Source organism: Choristoneura fumiferana, chromosome Z (genome assembly GCF_025370935.1).
Source record: "Choristoneura fumiferana chromosome Z, NRCan_CFum_1, whole genome shotgun sequence".
Taxonomy (NCBI): Eukaryota; Metazoa; Arthropoda; class Insecta; order Lepidoptera; family Tortricidae; genus Choristoneura; species Choristoneura fumiferana.
In genome coordinates, this window is record NC_133472.1 from 36,202,275 (window position 1) to 36,221,132 (window position 18,858).

Sequence of the window (18,858 nt, forward strand, 5' to 3'; positions counted from 1 at the left end):
TTTGTGATTAATATTTCCTTATTTACCTACCACAAAAAATTTGCACGGATATTCCTATTAGTTTTGGAAATAAAGTGACGTATATGAATGCATCTAACACCGTTTTGCTAATCGGTACAACGTATACTGAGGCAACCGACATGCACCACTATACGCGGCACCGATATTGTCGCGGGGCCGGGGAAGTCCAGTGTAACTGGCAGTTGCCTCAGTGTACGCGCTAGCCGTCGCTGCGTGCGGACCGTTTAAACTGTTCTACGAACACATCATTTGATAGTATATATAAAAAAAAACATGTTTTGGTCTGACAATTGCGGAGGGCAAGACCACAATTGCCGTATTTCTCATAGACAGTCATGGAAACTAAATCCAATGTGAAACCTTTTCGTGATCTATTTCGCTATGATTTCTTTGGCAAATGTATGGGATGTCAACATAACATTGGTAGTGCAACGGTTCCACCCCAGTACCAGTACGTGATTCAGTTTCCTCGGCTATACCTACATGTACGCGTGCTATAAATATAACATTGCAGTATTACATTGCATTCTGGTAGTTGAGCATCCCCAAAAAGAAGGCGAAGGCATGCATGCTTTAATTAAAATGAGAACAGTAAATTTCAATATACCTACAGGTTGATAAAAAAAATCCTGTACTATACTGTAACCCATATTAGGGCTACTGATTACTAAAACGATATAAGTGGGAAAACATCGAAATTAGAAAGTCTTCTTGCGACTCCACTTCCATGCAAAACTTTTTTTTTTCGAATCACAGTATTTTTCTACTTGGATCATATTAGTAATTAGTAGCCCTAATGTGGTTTAAAGTATAGTACAGATTTTTAATAACCCCCTATACACATTTTTTTATACACACCTAAGAAATGGTATATGGCGAAAACGGGTAAACCGTATGAAGTTATAGAAGTTTCCCAAGACTCAGAAACAGACACAAAATTTAAATCTATTGTCAAGAAGACTTTAATATATAAGGCGTATTATTAAAATTAATGATTATATCATGGATAGGGAAATTTGGAAATAATTCCGATCCGCCTTGGCGAGTGCTTACTCCAAATAGCGAATTGAGAACTGTTTTAAATATGTAGTTGTGCTAAATACTTGTGATGTATAGATATCACTAAAATATGATTGTAAATATGTTTTCAAAATATACCTAGGTTTATTGCCAGACTCTTCTCAACAGAGGTTTTTTCGAACCGGTGGTAGATTTTTTTGACATTCATAAGTGCTTGTTACAATTTAAATTGAATAAAGATATTTTGACTTTGACTCAATATTTCATGTCAAAGCTTGGCTTAAGCAAAGTGCTAATCAGACTAGCGCACGAAGGGTTCCATACCATCTATACAACTTCATTAGGATTAGCAAAAAAATGGCAAAAAAAAATACATTTGTTGTATGGGGGCCCCCTTAAAAATTCACTCTGTTCTATTTTTTGTTATATATATATATATATATATATATTATATCGACTACAGTTATACATAATCTGTGAAAATTTCAACTGTCTAACTATCATGGTTCATGAGATACAGCCTGGTGACAGACGGACGGACAGCGAAGTAGTATATAGAAGTAGGGTTTCCGTTTATACCCTTTGGGTACGGAACCCTGAAGAGGCACAAAAAGCTAAACCGTTATGTACAAATGGGTGCGATGCGATATATGTATCACATTTTTTTTTTTTTTTTATTCAACTGGATGGCAAACGAGCAAGTGGGTCTCCTGATGGACATGAGGAACCTTTCACAATAAAATACGAGTACACATTTGAACAGGAATACGAATCCATTGAATGTGCTTCCATTAATTTAAAGCAAGCTTAATAAAACCATTTATATTTCAAGTGAGGTTTTTTATAAAGGTATATTTCTGTATTTTGTATAGCACGTTTAAAACATTACTAGCGGTATATTGGTACAAGTGGCCTGCTAATGTTAGCGTATATTGATGCAAGTGATAAAAACGTTTATAAATCAATAGATGAAGGTAAAAGAGCATCTGTTTTATTGTTCATTGCAAGCCATATAAGTATTTCATCTAAAAATTCATATACAATATAAAAATATCGTTAGATCAGTAATCTACGCATTACGCCGTATACTGGAGCAAGTGGTAATTAGCTCAGTATACCGCACAACTACAAGATGTAAAATACGCGTATAGTAGTGTATCTGCAATTTTCTCAAAAACTAAAAGAAATTTCAAAATTCCATGAATACAGGTAGAAAGCAAATATTTTCTTTGGAACCAATGCAAAATTTTGAAAAGTTATATCATCAAATGAGAAAGTTACAAGTTTTGGAACCTTTGAACAGCTCTCCTGTAAATTTATGATTATGCACTTGTACCAGTATACGTAGGAGGTGTCGATCAGTAAAACGCGACTGAATTTTAAAACGATTAAGCGTGTAGGAGTCTTTGCTGGTGGGTTTGATGTCGCTATGGCCTTACACAAAAGCACATAACCAGAGGTTCATTGTAATTATAACAGAGTATGTTTATTTACGAGTATTTTTCTTCTAGTGAAGCGGAGAGGGAACCGTCGTTTCTTCTTGGCACCGAGTTGCAGGAGGAGGTTTCTTGCCTCGGTGAGGGTAGCGGGCTCGGTTCCGTCGTCCATGCCAGAAATAAAGCCGCTCTCTGGGCGGGACAGTGCTGGCGTTGTCGGCAGCAGGGAAAACCAGCGGTCTATCTTTGCGCTCGAAGACAACTGTTGTATCAAACAAGCATGAGAGAGCGCGAAAAGAAAACCGTGTTAACGAGTTGGAAATCAACTACAGTATTTATACATTGAAACGTCCCATTTTCAAACCTCTTACCTACTTTTATTTCCATAAATAGACAAAGTAATTTCACTCCTTGTTTACTGTGCATGTTGAACTGTATTTTAAGAAGAATCTAGAGAGATCTATTTATTTAATATTAATAGATTTTTGTATAAATCGTGTGAATAGTGTCTATGTATACTTTTTTCTGGTTTGGAATTTTAATCACTTTAAATAAATCGAAAATATACCTTAGCATGACTTACCTTCAATTATTTGAGTAAAGATGTACCCACCTATATTAAACCTATACTTTACCTATAATTACTTGCATCATTCTGCGCTGTACGCTAATGTAGGTATATTATATTATATATGTATCCGAATCCCAATATATCCCAAGTAAAACAAGACTCAATTGGCGTACTATTTATTTCCAAAGTGGCATCCAAAAATTCAAATCAAATCATTTTTGAATTTGTATAAATTTACGAAGATACAATATTTCAACTAAGCTATTGATATCGAGAGGAACACACTTACACCGTTTTAAGAGTAGGTAATGACTATTATTATAACTTCATACGTACGAGTATGTTTAACATGACTTTGCTAATTAATTTTACACAAAATTTCTTACTAAACAATTCGTATACGAGTACACAAAATTTAAGTCTCTAAACAATTAGTACTGTATGACTTAATTCTGCCACAACTTATTAACGACATTGGTACCTACAGAATAATTGTTTTTATTAATGAATAGACGGAATATAATTATGCTTTCAGTATTCAGTCATTTATTGCTTTAAAGAATTCCATGCAATACAATATAGTTCAATTCAGAGAATTACACTAATACAAATTTGCTTAGGTATGACAATATGAATGGTGGTGCTTACTATACAGGGTCGCTCATTTAGATCGGTCAGTGTGGGAAAGTCTGATAACTATAAGACATACGAAGATCATCGTCATCGATTTTAGTAACAAGAAAAACTGCATTTATACATTAAAAAAAAAACTTTTGCTCAGTTCGGGAATCGAACCCTGTCGTTTTGAACAATAAAACATCATTATTTCTATTTGGATATCGGTAGCATAAGCAATAAATGTACTATGAAGCATGGTATCTAGAAGAAATAAAATGCATTGCATTTCCATGTATTCCATATTCTTTAGTAAAGTAAGTTTTTATTTTATAAGACTCCCGAGCTGAAAACAAGTTTTTTTTAAATGTATGAATGCAGTTTTCCTTATAACTAAAACCGATGACATGGTTCCAAGAACAGATCTTCGTATGTCTTATACTTTCAGACTTTCCCATACTAACCGATTTACATGAGCCACCCTGTATATTTTAGGCTAAGGGATCTCCTGTCTTTTGTGTTCTGCCGGTCAAACTGTTTAACCGAAAGTCTTTAATATTTTCCTTAAACGAAAGAAATAAAGCATCATCACATACCTACTAGTAACAGTACCTCGTTATCAGGGCGAGTTTTGACGCGAACGTAAGTAGAGAAAATATCCCTTTAAAAAACAAGGATGAAACGAATTAAAGTTTTATGTTTGTCATAAACTTTAGTAAAGTTAAGTGAACGAAAACTTTTGAAAGTCATTATAGGTACTTTTTACCCGACTGCAAGGAGTGGTATTGTTTTAGTACCTACAATCCGTGAGCTCTTAGAAAAACCTTCGGGTTTCGGGGGAAATCGGAAGGATTCGTTAGTAGAAAATGACAATTGTCTTTTTGACTAGTAGCAATCCATCACGCGAGGAGTGCACTCGTTGTGTTTTCATTGATTTATATAGAGCAGTTAAAACCACCACTTCTTTATTTAATTTGTTATTTTCCGGAAATTGATTTCCATGGGGAGTCAACTTAAACACGGTATTTCTGTAAATAGACAATAACGGGAAATTGTTTATAATGTATATAAATATTTTGTAAAGAAGCTGAAAGTTTCAAAATTGTTGATCGTAAATATTTTAATAAGGTTCAAGACCGAGTTATAGAAGCAACGGGGATTTCGAAAAGTACATTAAAAAATATTAAACGACCAAAAAAATTCATTTGACATACTCAATAGAAGTAGATACAATATAACAACAGCTCTATATACTTCCAAATAAAAGTAGTGTGATAAGGCTCGATTTAAATTAACGATGGAAGAATTCGAAAATGCCAATTTTGTTTTATTTGTATCATGCATGACAAAAAGACATATTGTATTAAAATTAGAAAAAGATAAAGAAGCGTAATATTATTACAGATAGGTTTATTTTGTACTGATGATTATTCATAACTTTTTATGGTAACTTTGAAAAGTTTTGCAAGTTGATAACAGAACATAACCGTATATCACGATCGCGTGTCATCGTCTATATATACTATATACCCGAAGCATGCTTCTAAAATCCGAAGGTTTTTATAAGAGCTCACGGAGTGTAGACATAATATATAATTACCAAACAAGTGGTTTGTTTTCAAACAAAGACAGGCATTATCATCTGACGGGGTTGGTTGTTGTATACTCTTTAGAACTTCATCAACAATTATTTCGCAATTGTTCTTTAAAAGTTTAACAACAAACTGCGTAACTTCCAAAAGTAACATTTAAAATGTATGAAAGTTCTACATTGAAAATACAGCAAACGTTGACTTACTTATCTAACAACGTTTGTAAACCACAAGCTTAAATTAAACCATCTTGAAACACGTAAACCTTTCCTGATCTAACCATCGCTTTTTTTGCTTTTAATAAGCCCTTATTTGGCTTTCACTTTACTAATCATTCATATACAGGGAGCGAAACTTTGATGCCGGTGACGTCATTATGATGCAAATTGACATATAGGGGTTTTTATAAATAAGTACTGGCCGTCTCAAGTTTCAATAAAATATCCGTAAACTAAAGAGGCCAATTAGTTGGTTGGTTGGTTTTTTAGAAAAATATGTCTCTGTCCATTGGAGGACAATTTTGCCAGTGTCTAGTAGGTTTTGCCGTTGTACGGTAAAAAAAAATCTAGAAATGAAATATCGGCCAATAAGTTGTTAGTGATTATCTATAATTCAGATAAAAACACTTCTGTATGAAGCTTGACATCATACGGCTGTCACCGGCATCAAAGTTTCGCTGCCTGAGTATTTATAAACTAGACAATCAACAACAGATAATTCAATATTTACTATAATTTTAGCATGAGGCCGTTTCCATTCAGTTCTTTGAACATTTGATACCATCATTGTTCAAGAAGAAGCCGCAAGAAACTTGGCAAAAGTCATTTCGAAGTAAATTTCAGTTTTTTATTTACATCAATTATTTTAACACGTTAATCAATTAATCCTAATAACGGTGTTGGTGTTTCCTTCTACTTCTTCGACTGTCATTTGTAACAGCCAATACCATAATTCAAAAACAAATAAATAGAGGTTTCAGAGAAAGTGTCAATTATTATAAGTTTGTATTACTTTGGCACGTTGGAATATTTTCTCATACGAGTATCTCGATTGACCCGTAAGTATTAAACTAAATTATTGTACCTACTCTATTAACGTTTGTTATGAAATCTTTTGTGAGATATTTCCTTTGTAATGCATTAAAATTGATCGGCATCAATTGTTATCTGATACTTACTGCTTTAGTTATTTGGTTTTGTTTAGTGATCCCAATATTTTACCCTATAAATATCTATCAGAGCATTATTTACAGAATCGTACACGTTCAAGTATAATTGCCTCAATGGACGGCCAATATTTATGTGACAATATAGAGAATAATGATGTCTTTTGTTACTATTCTGATATGCATTTAGCATTCTTGAAAATCTCATACTTATTGTTTTAGTCTTTGAGATGATAATACTATCCTGTAAGTAATTAGGTAATTTTGTCAGTGAAATCGTTTTGGGAAAAAAAATACTCCTTTGCGGCGGTATGGCGGCTATTTGAAACCACCAGAAAAGTATGGCATGGTGTATTTCGTGATGATTAGCTGTGCAAAAATTGCCATGGAACAAATGGTTGAATGTTTTTTTTTTTAATTAATGTATTTGCGTCGGTATGGCGGGCTGTAAAGTCACACCGGAGAAGTATGGCATTACGCTACCACCTACTTCTTTTTTTATCGACTTCGTTCCATTGACGCCCACGCGATTGGGCCGCCGGTACCAGCGCTATGAGAATCATTTTCTTTTTGTCATTCCGTAATTAAACCCCTGAAGAACCGCCATACTGATACAAATTATATAATATATTGTGTCACCATCTTCGGGTCTACAAGTAGAGTTGCCACAAAATAATTCCTGAATCTCAGTATTAAAAAAAAAACGTTACAGTATGTTCCATAACTTAGTTCAGACAATGCTATTGACGTAAAGACGTAGTTTTATAAATAACGACTAGGCATTTATGACAAGTGAAATAAAAAATATACAAAAGAGTAGTACAAATATACTGAAACGCATTTTGTTTAATATTTTACATTGCAACGGCTTTCAAAACCAGATTACAACAGTGTTAACTGGCAAAATTATACAAAAAGTAAGTACCATTTTCGGTTCATCGCCCTGAGCAATTATAAGTAGGTAATTAAATGTATTTACTTTTGTATAAAATAATAATCTTAATCCACTTTCCAAGTCCTACACAAGACGTAGGTATTCTATAAATCACGTTCATTCAACGCTAGTGTAAGACAATATTCGAAAAATATTTGTATTTCAAAAACACCTTTCAGAGACTAATTTTAGCTTTCGTCTTGCATAATCAATTACGTTATGCATAAGTAAAGCCATTTCTGGCTGGCATAGTACTTATTCAAACATCATGTTCGAATATTAATTTTAAACCACTTTTTAAACAGTTTTTTTCCTACAAAGATGTATATTATAATAATATATAATAGATACTCATATCAATTGTTTTGGCTGCAAATCTGCGTTAAGACTAAATAGATAATCACCTACTCCTTTGATAAGTTCAGTAAAAGCAGCATTGTTTAAAAATTGATATGTGAATAGATTTCAGCAGTCAATTTCCATTTCTTTTCATTAATGAATTACTAGTTTCACGCTCAAATTATAAATACAAAAAATATTTATTAGTTGTAGCTTAAAAGTTTTAGTTTTACGCCGTTGAATATAATTTATATGGCATGACATTTGGCACCTTCATAAAATCTCTAGGTACATCCAACAGAGAACTTTGTTCATTTAACAATTAGAATAGATATAATCAATATAATAAATATCCATACTAATACATGTTTACAACAATTAGGTAACCTATAAATAACTGAGGTGGTATTTTAGAAAAAGCGACGGTGTGTTACGTTGTACATATCAAAATCCTGCTAAACGTTAGTCCGTCGTTAATGCAAAACGGCTGTTTTAGAAAATGGTTGGCCGTTATGTATTAGTACGGATTCTTTATTTCTACTGCGACATACATATATCACGTTTGCACTTGCAATACGTAAGCTCCAAATCTCATCAATATTAAAAGATTTTATTGTCATATGAAATTTGCTTGGTATTGATATGTAGGTTTCTACTTATATTAATTTGATTTGATTAAGACGAAATTTTGATTCCATAATCCATTACGCCACATTCATCTATTTAATATATTTTCTCCATAATACATGATCATCTTTTGACTAGAATGTTTTCAGTCGCTTAAGATACCTGCGCTATCGCTGAGATCAGACACAATTTCTGACAAATTAAGCTAAGAGTGAGTGAAGCGTGCTTCGTCGCTTAGAGTTCTGAAATGTAATAGCAACAACAAAATGTTGACAGTTTTCATTTCAAATTTACTTAGTTGTGTGCCTGGTCCACTGAGATCGGAGAGCGGTCATCATTTCACTACGATTTGGCACTTTCTCACTCGTCGAGCGAGTAATGGGTGCAGCGTAGGCGATAGAGGTTTCAGGCACTTTAAGCGTGGCTCCCTGTGGCTTTGGTTCTGTTGGGGTTTGTGTTTCAGGAACATCGGTGGTGCTCCCAGACGGGCTCACAGGCACGATTAGTCGCACGCGTCCGTCCTCTCCAGTAGCAGTCAGGGTACCGTTGTGGGACAAAGGCATGATAAATGGTACGCCTTCGTCTGAACTGAAAGCGTCAGGCGTAGAATCTTTAGACGTTGTAGCCTGACTGGCACTGTACAGAGAGTTATCCGACTGTCCTACACTCATTGCCTGCCCCAAATTCCCTTCTGCCTTGCAAGGGTCGAGGCTCAATAGACTCGCGAGGTCCGAGTGGCTGTAATTGTTGATGACGGGCGGCACGTTCGGGAAAGCGTTGCGGTTTTGATAGAACGTACTGTATTTGACGACATTGTTGTTGGCTTGAGATTCGGCAGTGCCATTGGTCAAGGGCTCCATATTTTGGAATTTGGTTATGAGATAGTCCTGTATCTGCTCGTTGGTCATGGTGCCGAAGCTAGGGGGCGAGCCAGGGCTGCTGAACTGGGAGGCGGGGGCCGCTGTTACACAGAATGGTGATCCCGGTGGATTATTATTCTGGACGTTTTGCGATATTTTGGTCTTTGTGATAAGATCTATGAGCGAGTCGATGTCGGCTTGTTCATCCCCGTTGCAAGCGCGTTCAGGTTTCTTCTCAGCACCGGTCCTCTGATCCAGCAGCGTTAAAAACAATTTAATGATACACTATGAATGTCAAGTATTTAATATCACAAAAGGACGAGCACTTCACAGCACATTGAATCATAAAACAACAAAGACACAAGCGATCACACTGCGGTTATTGCTAGCATAGCAGATAATAATCACGAACTTAATATATCAAGAAAGTCATGCAAAGCATCAACTAAAATTACATTAATGCTGGAAGACTTTGCGAAACAACTTCAGGGCTAGCAAACCTTCCGCGTAAATGATATTGAACAAAACAATCTTGTTTTCTTTTTGTACACATCATTTAGGAACACTTGGTGAATTTATTTCGCATCTATCTTTCGCCTATGAACATAGACAAACACGTCTAACGATAAATGACATACAAATACACACACATAGTTTAGTTACCGAATTGTTGGATGACTAATGAATTATGAACTAAAAACAATACGTGTGAAGGTAAACCATGCTTAATACTGAATTGCAGAGGATTTGTAAAGTATTTGATATATTTAATGTCGAAATAAGCACAAGGTAGTTGTGCCGATAAAAATAATGGATCAGCTACACAGAACAAGGAGTGAAATGTGTCTATTTAATGATAAGGAAATACATGATATTGTACACATAAATTCATAGCTAATAACGCGTGTTTGTAACTTACTTAATAATAACCGGATGTCTAAATAAAAGTAAGTGACTGCTTGCAGAAGTTTTGTTTTCATTGGAAAACGGCCTACAATTAATATGTTTTTACTAACACGTTTTTATTTTGCCGAGTGCACACATATACATATATACATGCATACGTATATGTATATGAATATATGCATATGTACATATTATTTAATGAACATGTCACACGCTCGCGTTATTAGGTACATTATATTGATAAAAAATAGCATCCAAGAATTAGTTTTTGATTTGCGGCCAATTGTTGGAGAAAATAAATCTAGACTTAGTCGTTACACCTGGTATAAGCTTGACGGGTCAAAAACACTTTGAGACTACTAAACTGAGCTTAACACTAAGTCCAGTTTTAATGTTTCCAAGCAGGTAACCATTCGCGCCGGATTTGGAGATTAATAGCAAGTTGCATTGTTAAACAGATTTAATTTCAAAAAATCTATTGAGTCTTTTTACCCTAATCCTTGTGATACTGAGTATTTTAAGATTGGTTTTTGGAGTCTTTTTGTATTTTTTATTTCAACTCCAAATTTATTACTTTTATTCCTAGCGCCACCACGGCTTCTAAGAGAAGCCGTGGTGGCCTAGTGGTTTGACCTATCGCCTCTCAAGCAGAGGGTCGTGGGTTCGAACCCCGGCTCGTACCTCTGAGTTTTTCGAAATTCATGTGCGGAATTACATTTGAAATTTACCACGAGCTTTGCGGTGAAGGAAAACATCGTGAGGAAACCTGCACAAACCTGCGAAGCGATTCAATGGTGCGTGCGAAGTTCCCAATCCGCACTGGGCCCGCGTGGGAACTATGGCCCAAGCCCTCTTGTTCTGAGAGGAGGCCTGTGCACAGCAGTGGGACGTATATAGGCTGGGATGGATGATGATTCCCAGCGCTGGTCTCTTTTTCTGGGTTTATTCTGTGCATCCATGTTTCAGTTTGTGTTTTAGTTTTTACTTAGTATTTTGTAGATACTTATTTTGATGACATGCATGCGACCGGATTAGCGATTACATTAGCAAATTTTACTTATTAATTATAGAGGCTTTCAAAGAAAGCGCTTTGCCAAATGTTGCTAAGAAGGCATGAACATTGAACGGCCCCTAAAGCCTCATTCAAACGGTGCGAGAAACATCGTGCCTGGTTACGGTATACTGCTGTCATTGACACATCATTTATAAATTCACAACAGTGCGTGATATATCGTAATTCGCACGATAATTCTCCTTCCTAAATAAAGCCGGATGCCCACCTTCCATCGCAAGCGGAGCGAACTCCGAATTTCAGTGGAAGTACATACTTTTTTTTTTTAAAAGAGAGGGTGGCAAACGAGTAAGGGGGTCATATGATGGGAAATGATCACCACTACCCAAGAGTACCAACTACTCCATGCAGCCGATCGATCCGAGCCCGTGCGGAGTAGAAGGTGGGCATAAGGATTGCGTGTGACAAAGGGATAGAGCTTCGCTTGCGTTGTGCGGAGTTCGGTTTTTTGTCCATACCTGTGGCAAGAGTGTGAGCTGCTGCGCGTTGATCGGCTTAGAGGAGCCACGCTCTCGCTCTTGTAAGTGTGCCACCAGAGCCGCTATGTGTTCCAGTAAATCCTTGTTGTGGACTAACAGCTGGTGGGTACGTGCCTGGAACATGACGGAGTGCTATTTGGTTACAACGATCGTTGCACATTGAAGTCAATAACTTCGGAGAAATTTGCCCCAATCGTGAAGATTTAATGAAGACAGACAAGAATAACCAAGTTATTCGTCCGTTTGTTATAGGGTTATACTTTGAATCGTAATAGAAACTAGAAAGACAAGAATTGTTATGGGTTATTAAATTACTGTGGCCGTCTTCGTAACACAAATGTAAAAATGAAAAGGTATCGGCATAAAAAAAATTAGTTCTTTTTTTGCGGAACCCTTAATGAGTCCGACTAGAACGTGGACGGGTTTTTTTAGTAATAATTTTTAAATTAATCTTTTTAGAGAAAAATATTTCTGTTTCGGTTAGATTTTGTTAAAAAGTTTAGGTATATATTTTCAAGCGTCTTGCAACATTTAATAAGGACACAAATGGTTTTTGCAGCAACAGTTTGCAACTCACCTGAGCCTCGCAGCGCGCCGCTTGCTCGGCCGCGAGCTGGTCTCTCAAGAGGAACAGTTGAGCGACTGCCGCGCGCGTCTGCTGTGTCTGTTGCTCGAGCCGTTCTTGCAACAGTTGCAGCTGGTGTTGCGAGCTTAGCGGAGTCGCCACGTCCACGTCCTCGCTTTTTACCACGTCCGTCTGTGTCACGCACTCCGGCAAGTCCGGCAGGTTAATAGTTGGAGCCGGCATAGTTCGCTGCAATATTAAAAATTGCTTATCACGAATAATGGACTCAATGTGACGCTTAGTCATCGACTTCTCCAAGTAAGCGGCTCGAAGATAATAGCCTTCCGACTGTCTTTTGAAACTTTTTGAGAATTTTAAATTGTTTTGTGAGTTAAGTGGTGAAGATCTGCTCGGATTATAATATGATGGCCCCCTCATTGCTGCGATAGCTTCAGTAAATAGTTTTGTAAATTAAGTCTTTATTATTTAATTAAGCAGGATACGGCTTCGGATTTATTTTTAAGCTATCACTGTTCTTTTTCACATAATTGGTTATCACATTGGTGTATCTATGGCGGATATACACTTAATGGTAGGCCGATTCCTTCGGGCGTTGCTCGTGTGAATTAAATCTAGTTATGTAGATATTGATACTATCATTAGTGGATTCAAAGGTAAACATTCTTTTGTTTATTTGCTTTTAAATAATAACAGACCGGGACGCGGGGAATGCGCAAGTGTTTACAGTAAATCAATACACTGAGATAGGTAGAGTCATTATTGTAGGAACCCTGCCATAATCACGACTATTTAATTAAGTAGCACTCAGGAAATTATGACCATTTCGTAAATAATATTTTTTGATGCAATATGAATTACAAAGTAGACTAAGTATAACTTATTTCTTGTATATTGATATTCTAAGAGGTTATTTTCTGTTTTCTCTATATATATACATTACAAACAGGTGGCGCTATCGCCATTCACCAAAAAATACTACCAGTTGGTAGAACTAGAAGTATTTAAGTGATCAAACTCTTACTACAAACGAAATGCCTCTTACATTCTCTCACAGATGGCTCTTTGCTATACCACTCAGTAGTATAGAGGCTAAATAAGCATATTGTTAAAAGATGGCGTTACACGAGCCTACATCAGTATGCCTTCCGGTGCCTTAGAACCTAAGCTCAAATTACCCTATTGCACAGTACTTACAACCTAATGTCAAAAACACATATCTTCTATATACATATACATAAAAGGCAAAAGTGATTGACTGATGTATCAACGCACAGCCCAAACCGCTGGTTCTAGGGATTTCAAATTTAGCACGTAGGTTCCTTTTATGGTCTAGGGGTGCACTAAGAAAGGATTTTTCAAAATTCACCCTCTAAGGGGGTGAAATGGGGGTCCAAAGTTGATTAGTAAGACTATTTTATTTCAATTACATAAACTTGAATAAATTACTAAGTATATAATGGCGTTGCGAAGTAAACATGTAAAAGTCATCACATCAAAGTGGCGTTAGTGTCACGTCATCACGTGTCACAGGTATGCATTTCGTTCTCCATTGTGACGATTTATCCATATCCATATCTCTGTCTCATAATCAAAGAAATTAGTCCTAAAGGGCCCCACATACGGTACGATTCGTCGATTTTCATCAGATCGATCGTACAGACGAATCGTACCGTATATGGGACCCTTTAGGTCTAATTTCTTTGATTATGAGACAGAGACATCATATGTAGTCGGTCCCAAAGTTCTGTCACTGGCACATTATTTTTAAATTTAGAACATGACTTTAAGAAAATTTGATTGAATTCCATTTTTTAATGTTTGACAATTATTTTAAAACAATAAACAGTCATTCGCTGCAATTTCTCACGATGGAGTGGACATTGAAAGAAAACCGAATAGCTGTTTTAGCATTGCACTGCTGTGGGCACTCGCCAAGTACCATTTTCAAGTTGCTCAAAAATTTAAATATAACGCTTAGGTTTGTGTACCGTACTATTGATAGGTACAATGAAGTCTCCAGTGTTGAGGACAAGAAAAGAATTGGCCGGCCTCGCTCCGTACGAGCAGTGATCAAAGCGATCAAGGCGCGCATAGCAAGGAATCCTGTCCGAAAACAGAAGTTGATGGCTTTGCAGATGGGTGTCAGTAGAAAAACCGTCAAAATGGTTTTAAACGAAGATATTAGGCTACGAGCATACAAAAAATAGAGTGGGCACTTACTTAATGCCCGTCTAAAAAGCAATAAGGCTTAAAATATCCCGGAAGTTGTTAAAGCGGTACGCGAAAAATCGACATCGTGATATCCTCTTTACAGACGAAAAGATTTTCGATATTGAAGAGAAGTACAATAAACAGAATGATAGAGTGTACGCTAGGAGCTCTGAAGAGTCTCTGATCTTATTACGGGCCAACTGAGGTTCATTTTTGCGAAAAAGGGGTCAAAATCAGTGCGAAAGTGTACCAAGAGACGGTTTTGGATAAGCATGTCAAAGATCTGCCCAAAACGCTATTTTCAGGACATAATTTTGTGTTCCAGCAGGATTCTGCGCCAGTACACAAAGCCAAGACCACTCAAGCCTGGTTTGACCGTCAAAAAATCGACTTTATAAGACACGAAGATTGGCCTTCCTCCAGTCCGGACCTTAATCCTATGGACTATAAAATTTGGCAGGTCTTAGAGGGGAAGGTTTGTGCTAAACCCCATAAAAATTTGGAGAGCCTGAAGTCATCTTTAAGAAAAGCAGTCGCTGAAATAGACATGAAAATGGTGCGTGCTGCGATAGACGACTAGCTGCGCCGATTAAGGGCCTGTATTTAAAACAAAGGAAGTCATTTTGAATAATTTTAAGTAATTAATTTTAATTCTTTATTAAATGTACTTTAAATTGGTATATAATTTATTAAAAACTGATTGATGCTTTTGTTTTTATCATTATTTTCATTTGTGACAGAACTTTGGGACCGACTACGTAGTTTTTTGGGCAAATAAGATTTAGGAGAAATATCTACTGGTGAAATACCGATACGTAGGTTAGCCGTTAAAGTGTTTGTGATAATAATTAAGGCTGGGAATATACGTCAGATTTTTCGATAAGTAAGTACGACAGTCTTTACTGGCAAAACATTTTTTCAAACATATTATTATGAGTCTACATTTTACCCGAGCGAAGCCGGGTTTTCATCTAGTACCTACAATAAACACGACTAACTAGCTAAGCTATAACATAGCCGATAACGTGCATTTTCCACTATGTAGCTAAAAGCGCCTACGAACAGAGAACCGGCTGGCAGTTTGCTGGCATTGAATGACTGTGTTAAGTTATTTTGTGTTTAGGCAAGGACTAAACCTTTAAATTTACTTATTGTTGTAATAAAAGTTCCTTTTTTTTCTACGTCTACTACCTTTTCTTTAAATGTCCCGGTCTGCGTCCCCACACTTATGGCAACCCTACCATAGTGACTACTAAGAAGTTCGTGGACCACGCGAGGTCCACTCGTTGTCAACGCGGCGTCCACCAGTAGACCACCTGTCGACAACGAGTGAACGCCGAAAGTCAAGAGGCGGTGCTGGTCGGGTACCAGGTGGCTCTAATGAGCTGTGACCTTTAATGTGACGGTGCTGCGCTGCTGCACCTGCTGTGCTGCTGTTGGTGCGGTGCTGGTGATTTTAGGTTAGCATTATTTGTGTCCGCAACTCCTCAATAATATCGAATTATATAGATGTCACAAACCACTATGCTGTTAATTAGGCTCCTATGTTATGAAACTTGATCGTGAACTCAAATAATACGCAAATTATTTGCTATATCATTTGTAATAAAATGACATTCAATAGAAAAAAAAGTCGTATTTTGATTTATCATTGAGTTAATTTCATATTGCATTTGAATGCTATCAGATATTATCTAGATCTTCCCTTTACTGCATTGACAATTGAATTATAAATAGGCATGTGTACAACATCGAGTAATACGAAAATAGTCACCCCTACTTCTTGAATTTATCTGACGACACCACCTACTGTAAAAAAATATTTGAAATTTAAAAATGATTACCAAAAATTATCGAATTATCGAAGTGATGAAGAAATAGAGTTGTCTCCTACGCCTATACTCTACATGGCACTGGCAGTAGATATTTTATATCAAACAAATTAATGAAGCGTAGAACAATTCAATTTTGAATATAGAACACTGCAACTCTAGGTGTTTCCTAAGCTTACGGAAAGTTGTTTATCTTTATTATAATCCCGCGAGACAAAACAAAAGAGTATCGGAGTGGTTGCAGAACGCTGTAGCCAGAGAAAACTATTGCGGGCAGGCGTGACCGGGGTTTTCAAAGAGTGCGCTGGATGTCCCGGTACGTCCTAATGGTATCTTTGCAGTGGTACCCTGGTTCCAAAACTTCCTGTTGCGTCCTCTTGCCGCAATCGCCGAAAAACTTGAGAAGCATTACCGTGGACCTACTTTAAAAAATGTGTCATTCATCAACTGGGTGATATGAAAATTATAAATCTGTTATTTAAATAACTGAAAACCTGAAAGTAGTTTTTTTCAGAATCGAGATTGATTACACTATACTTAAAAGTAGGTTACGATTTTTTATAAATCCTGCTTTTACTGTGTCCAGTCTAATACGTCAGTTAAACGTCTTACCGAGGTTCCATATGGGTATTATCTTCTAATATATAAAATTCTCATGTCACAATGTTTGTGACCAAACCCCTCCGAAACGGCTTGACCGATTTTAATTATTTATTTTGTGTATATGCGGTACGTCTGAGAATAGGGCGTAAACTATTTTTCACATGTAACAGGGCAACAGCTAGTTTAAATATAATAATATGCATAAAAAATACTTAACTTAAAATAAAAATAAAAGATAATTGGGGTGTCTGAGGTTTTCAGTTTTTTAATTAGCACCTTGTTTACGGGGCTTGATTAAGGTGCCAATTTCGTGTCTTGCTGCGGCAGTCAAATTTCTCTTCTTACAATTTATTATAGATACCTATTTCCTTAATAAAAAGTAACTTATCATGTTAAGATAACGGCAAGGAAGCAGTGTAACCTAACGCTAATGCTAGCAAAACTACTGCAGACATTTCAAGAACGTTAGCCGAACCCGGGATGCGGGATGTGCCACGATTTTAAACTTAGCGTGAGGTCTCCGCATAATGACTTGCGCGAAAATTCTAAACTCGCTATCCCAACTTTTAAATTTATAACTCCTGCTAAAAATTACTCTTGATCTTGATTCCCCGTGGAATAGTAGCGACGGAAAGTTTTCGGTTGACTTTTGAATTCGTACCTGTCTAGGTTTTGTAATTGACAATGTGTAATGTAGATAGGCTGCTGCGATGGTGTGAATATAGGTTTTGTATAAAATAGTGTTAAGATAACCTACTAGGTAACTGTTTAATTTTAAATGTGAAGTTATTAATTGCACATCAAATAAATAATTGCCCATCAATTTATTCTCATCATTTATATACTTTCGTACATCAATTAAATTATTTCAATACAAATAAACTAAATGTTAAGCAAAACTAGTACTGCAGGTAATTCTAAAATATACATCAATACAATACAATATACAAAAATAATACAATCACATTAAAAATACTGACTGCACAGCAAATTAATTAGAGCGTGCGTAGATGATACGCACTCTCATAGCAAAATAACTTTTATTGTCAATTTGGCACCGTAAAATAAGGTACGACGACGAGCGGAGCGAGGAGGAAGAGCGTTAGGTACAATTGCGACCAGAACTTAATTTATTTAGGAAATAATTTGGCCCGTACTAGTGCTGGTTATGTAGTTTACTTGATGTAAAAAGTATATAAATAATGATAATAAATTGATAGGCATACATATGTTGTACTTAATAAATAATAAGATGATATGTCAAATAAAATGCTGTTTCATTTATGTAAACTGCTGTGCGTTATATGAAAATAGAAGCTAGATTTAAATAAAAAAGAGTTACAAGGTATGATGTGCGTTAGTCATTATTAGCTGTGCAATAATAAAAATGCTTTAAATTGCGGTTTATTACGTAATATTTTGAGTGGAGTATTTTGCTGTGCAATCAGTAATTTTGATGTGAATTCGGATTTTTTTTGGATAAAAAAAGGTATTTTTTTTGATGTGCGTTTAAATACTACCCATTTTAAATTTACTTTGCCTGCTATAGGACTACTCGTAGTTTCTATGTTTAACTCGCACATAAGTATTATTTGGAATCCAAAAAAATTTAATATACCTCTACTACCTAGAATTAGGTACATGTCTGTGCCACTGTATGGGGATATATTTTGGTGCAAATAAAATGAAAAAAAAAATGTTGTGTGTTATCAAAATTGTCTTTAGTAAAGTGAATAAAGGTAAAAAAATGTCCAGCGTGCTTCTTCCTAAAATATTCAAGATGTCGTCGCTTAAAATTACACTAGAATGCGTTACGTTTGCAAAATATTTGAAAAAAGACGTAATTAAATGAGAACGTGCATACGTAAAAATACGTGGTGGCCTAGTGGTTTAACTTATGGCCGAGCGTTTTTATGGCATGAGCAGAGGATCGTGGGTTCAAACCAGGGCTCGCATCTAAGAACTTCTCGAAATTCATGTGCTTATGAT

At 36.1% G+C, this 18,858-nt stretch overlaps 1 protein-coding gene across 3 annotated transcripts in view; it reads right to left on the reverse strand.

The window, feature by feature from the left end:
- Positions 1–1,866: 1,866 nt before the first annotated feature.
- LOC141436005 (carboxyl-terminal PDZ ligand of neuronal nitric oxide synthase protein-like) overlaps positions 1,867–18,858 on the reverse strand; it is a 173,392-nt gene continuing 156,400 nt past the window's right edge. For 2 of the 3 annotated variants that reach the window (XM_074098844.1, XM_074098837.1), the window contains 3 exons: positions 12,215–12,451; positions 11,617–11,751; positions 6,126–9,429 (listed from right to left, as the gene is read on the reverse strand). In XM_074098844.1, the coding sequence (XP_073954945.1) occupies positions 8,611–9,429; positions 11,617–11,751; positions 12,215–12,451 (1,191 nt within the window). In that variant the 3' untranslated portion in view covers positions 6,126–8,610. Of the gene's footprint in view, positions 2,740–6,125; positions 9,430–11,616; positions 11,752–12,214; positions 12,452–18,858 lie in introns of those variants that run through there. The other variant, XM_074098852.1, reaches the window with a different exon arrangement.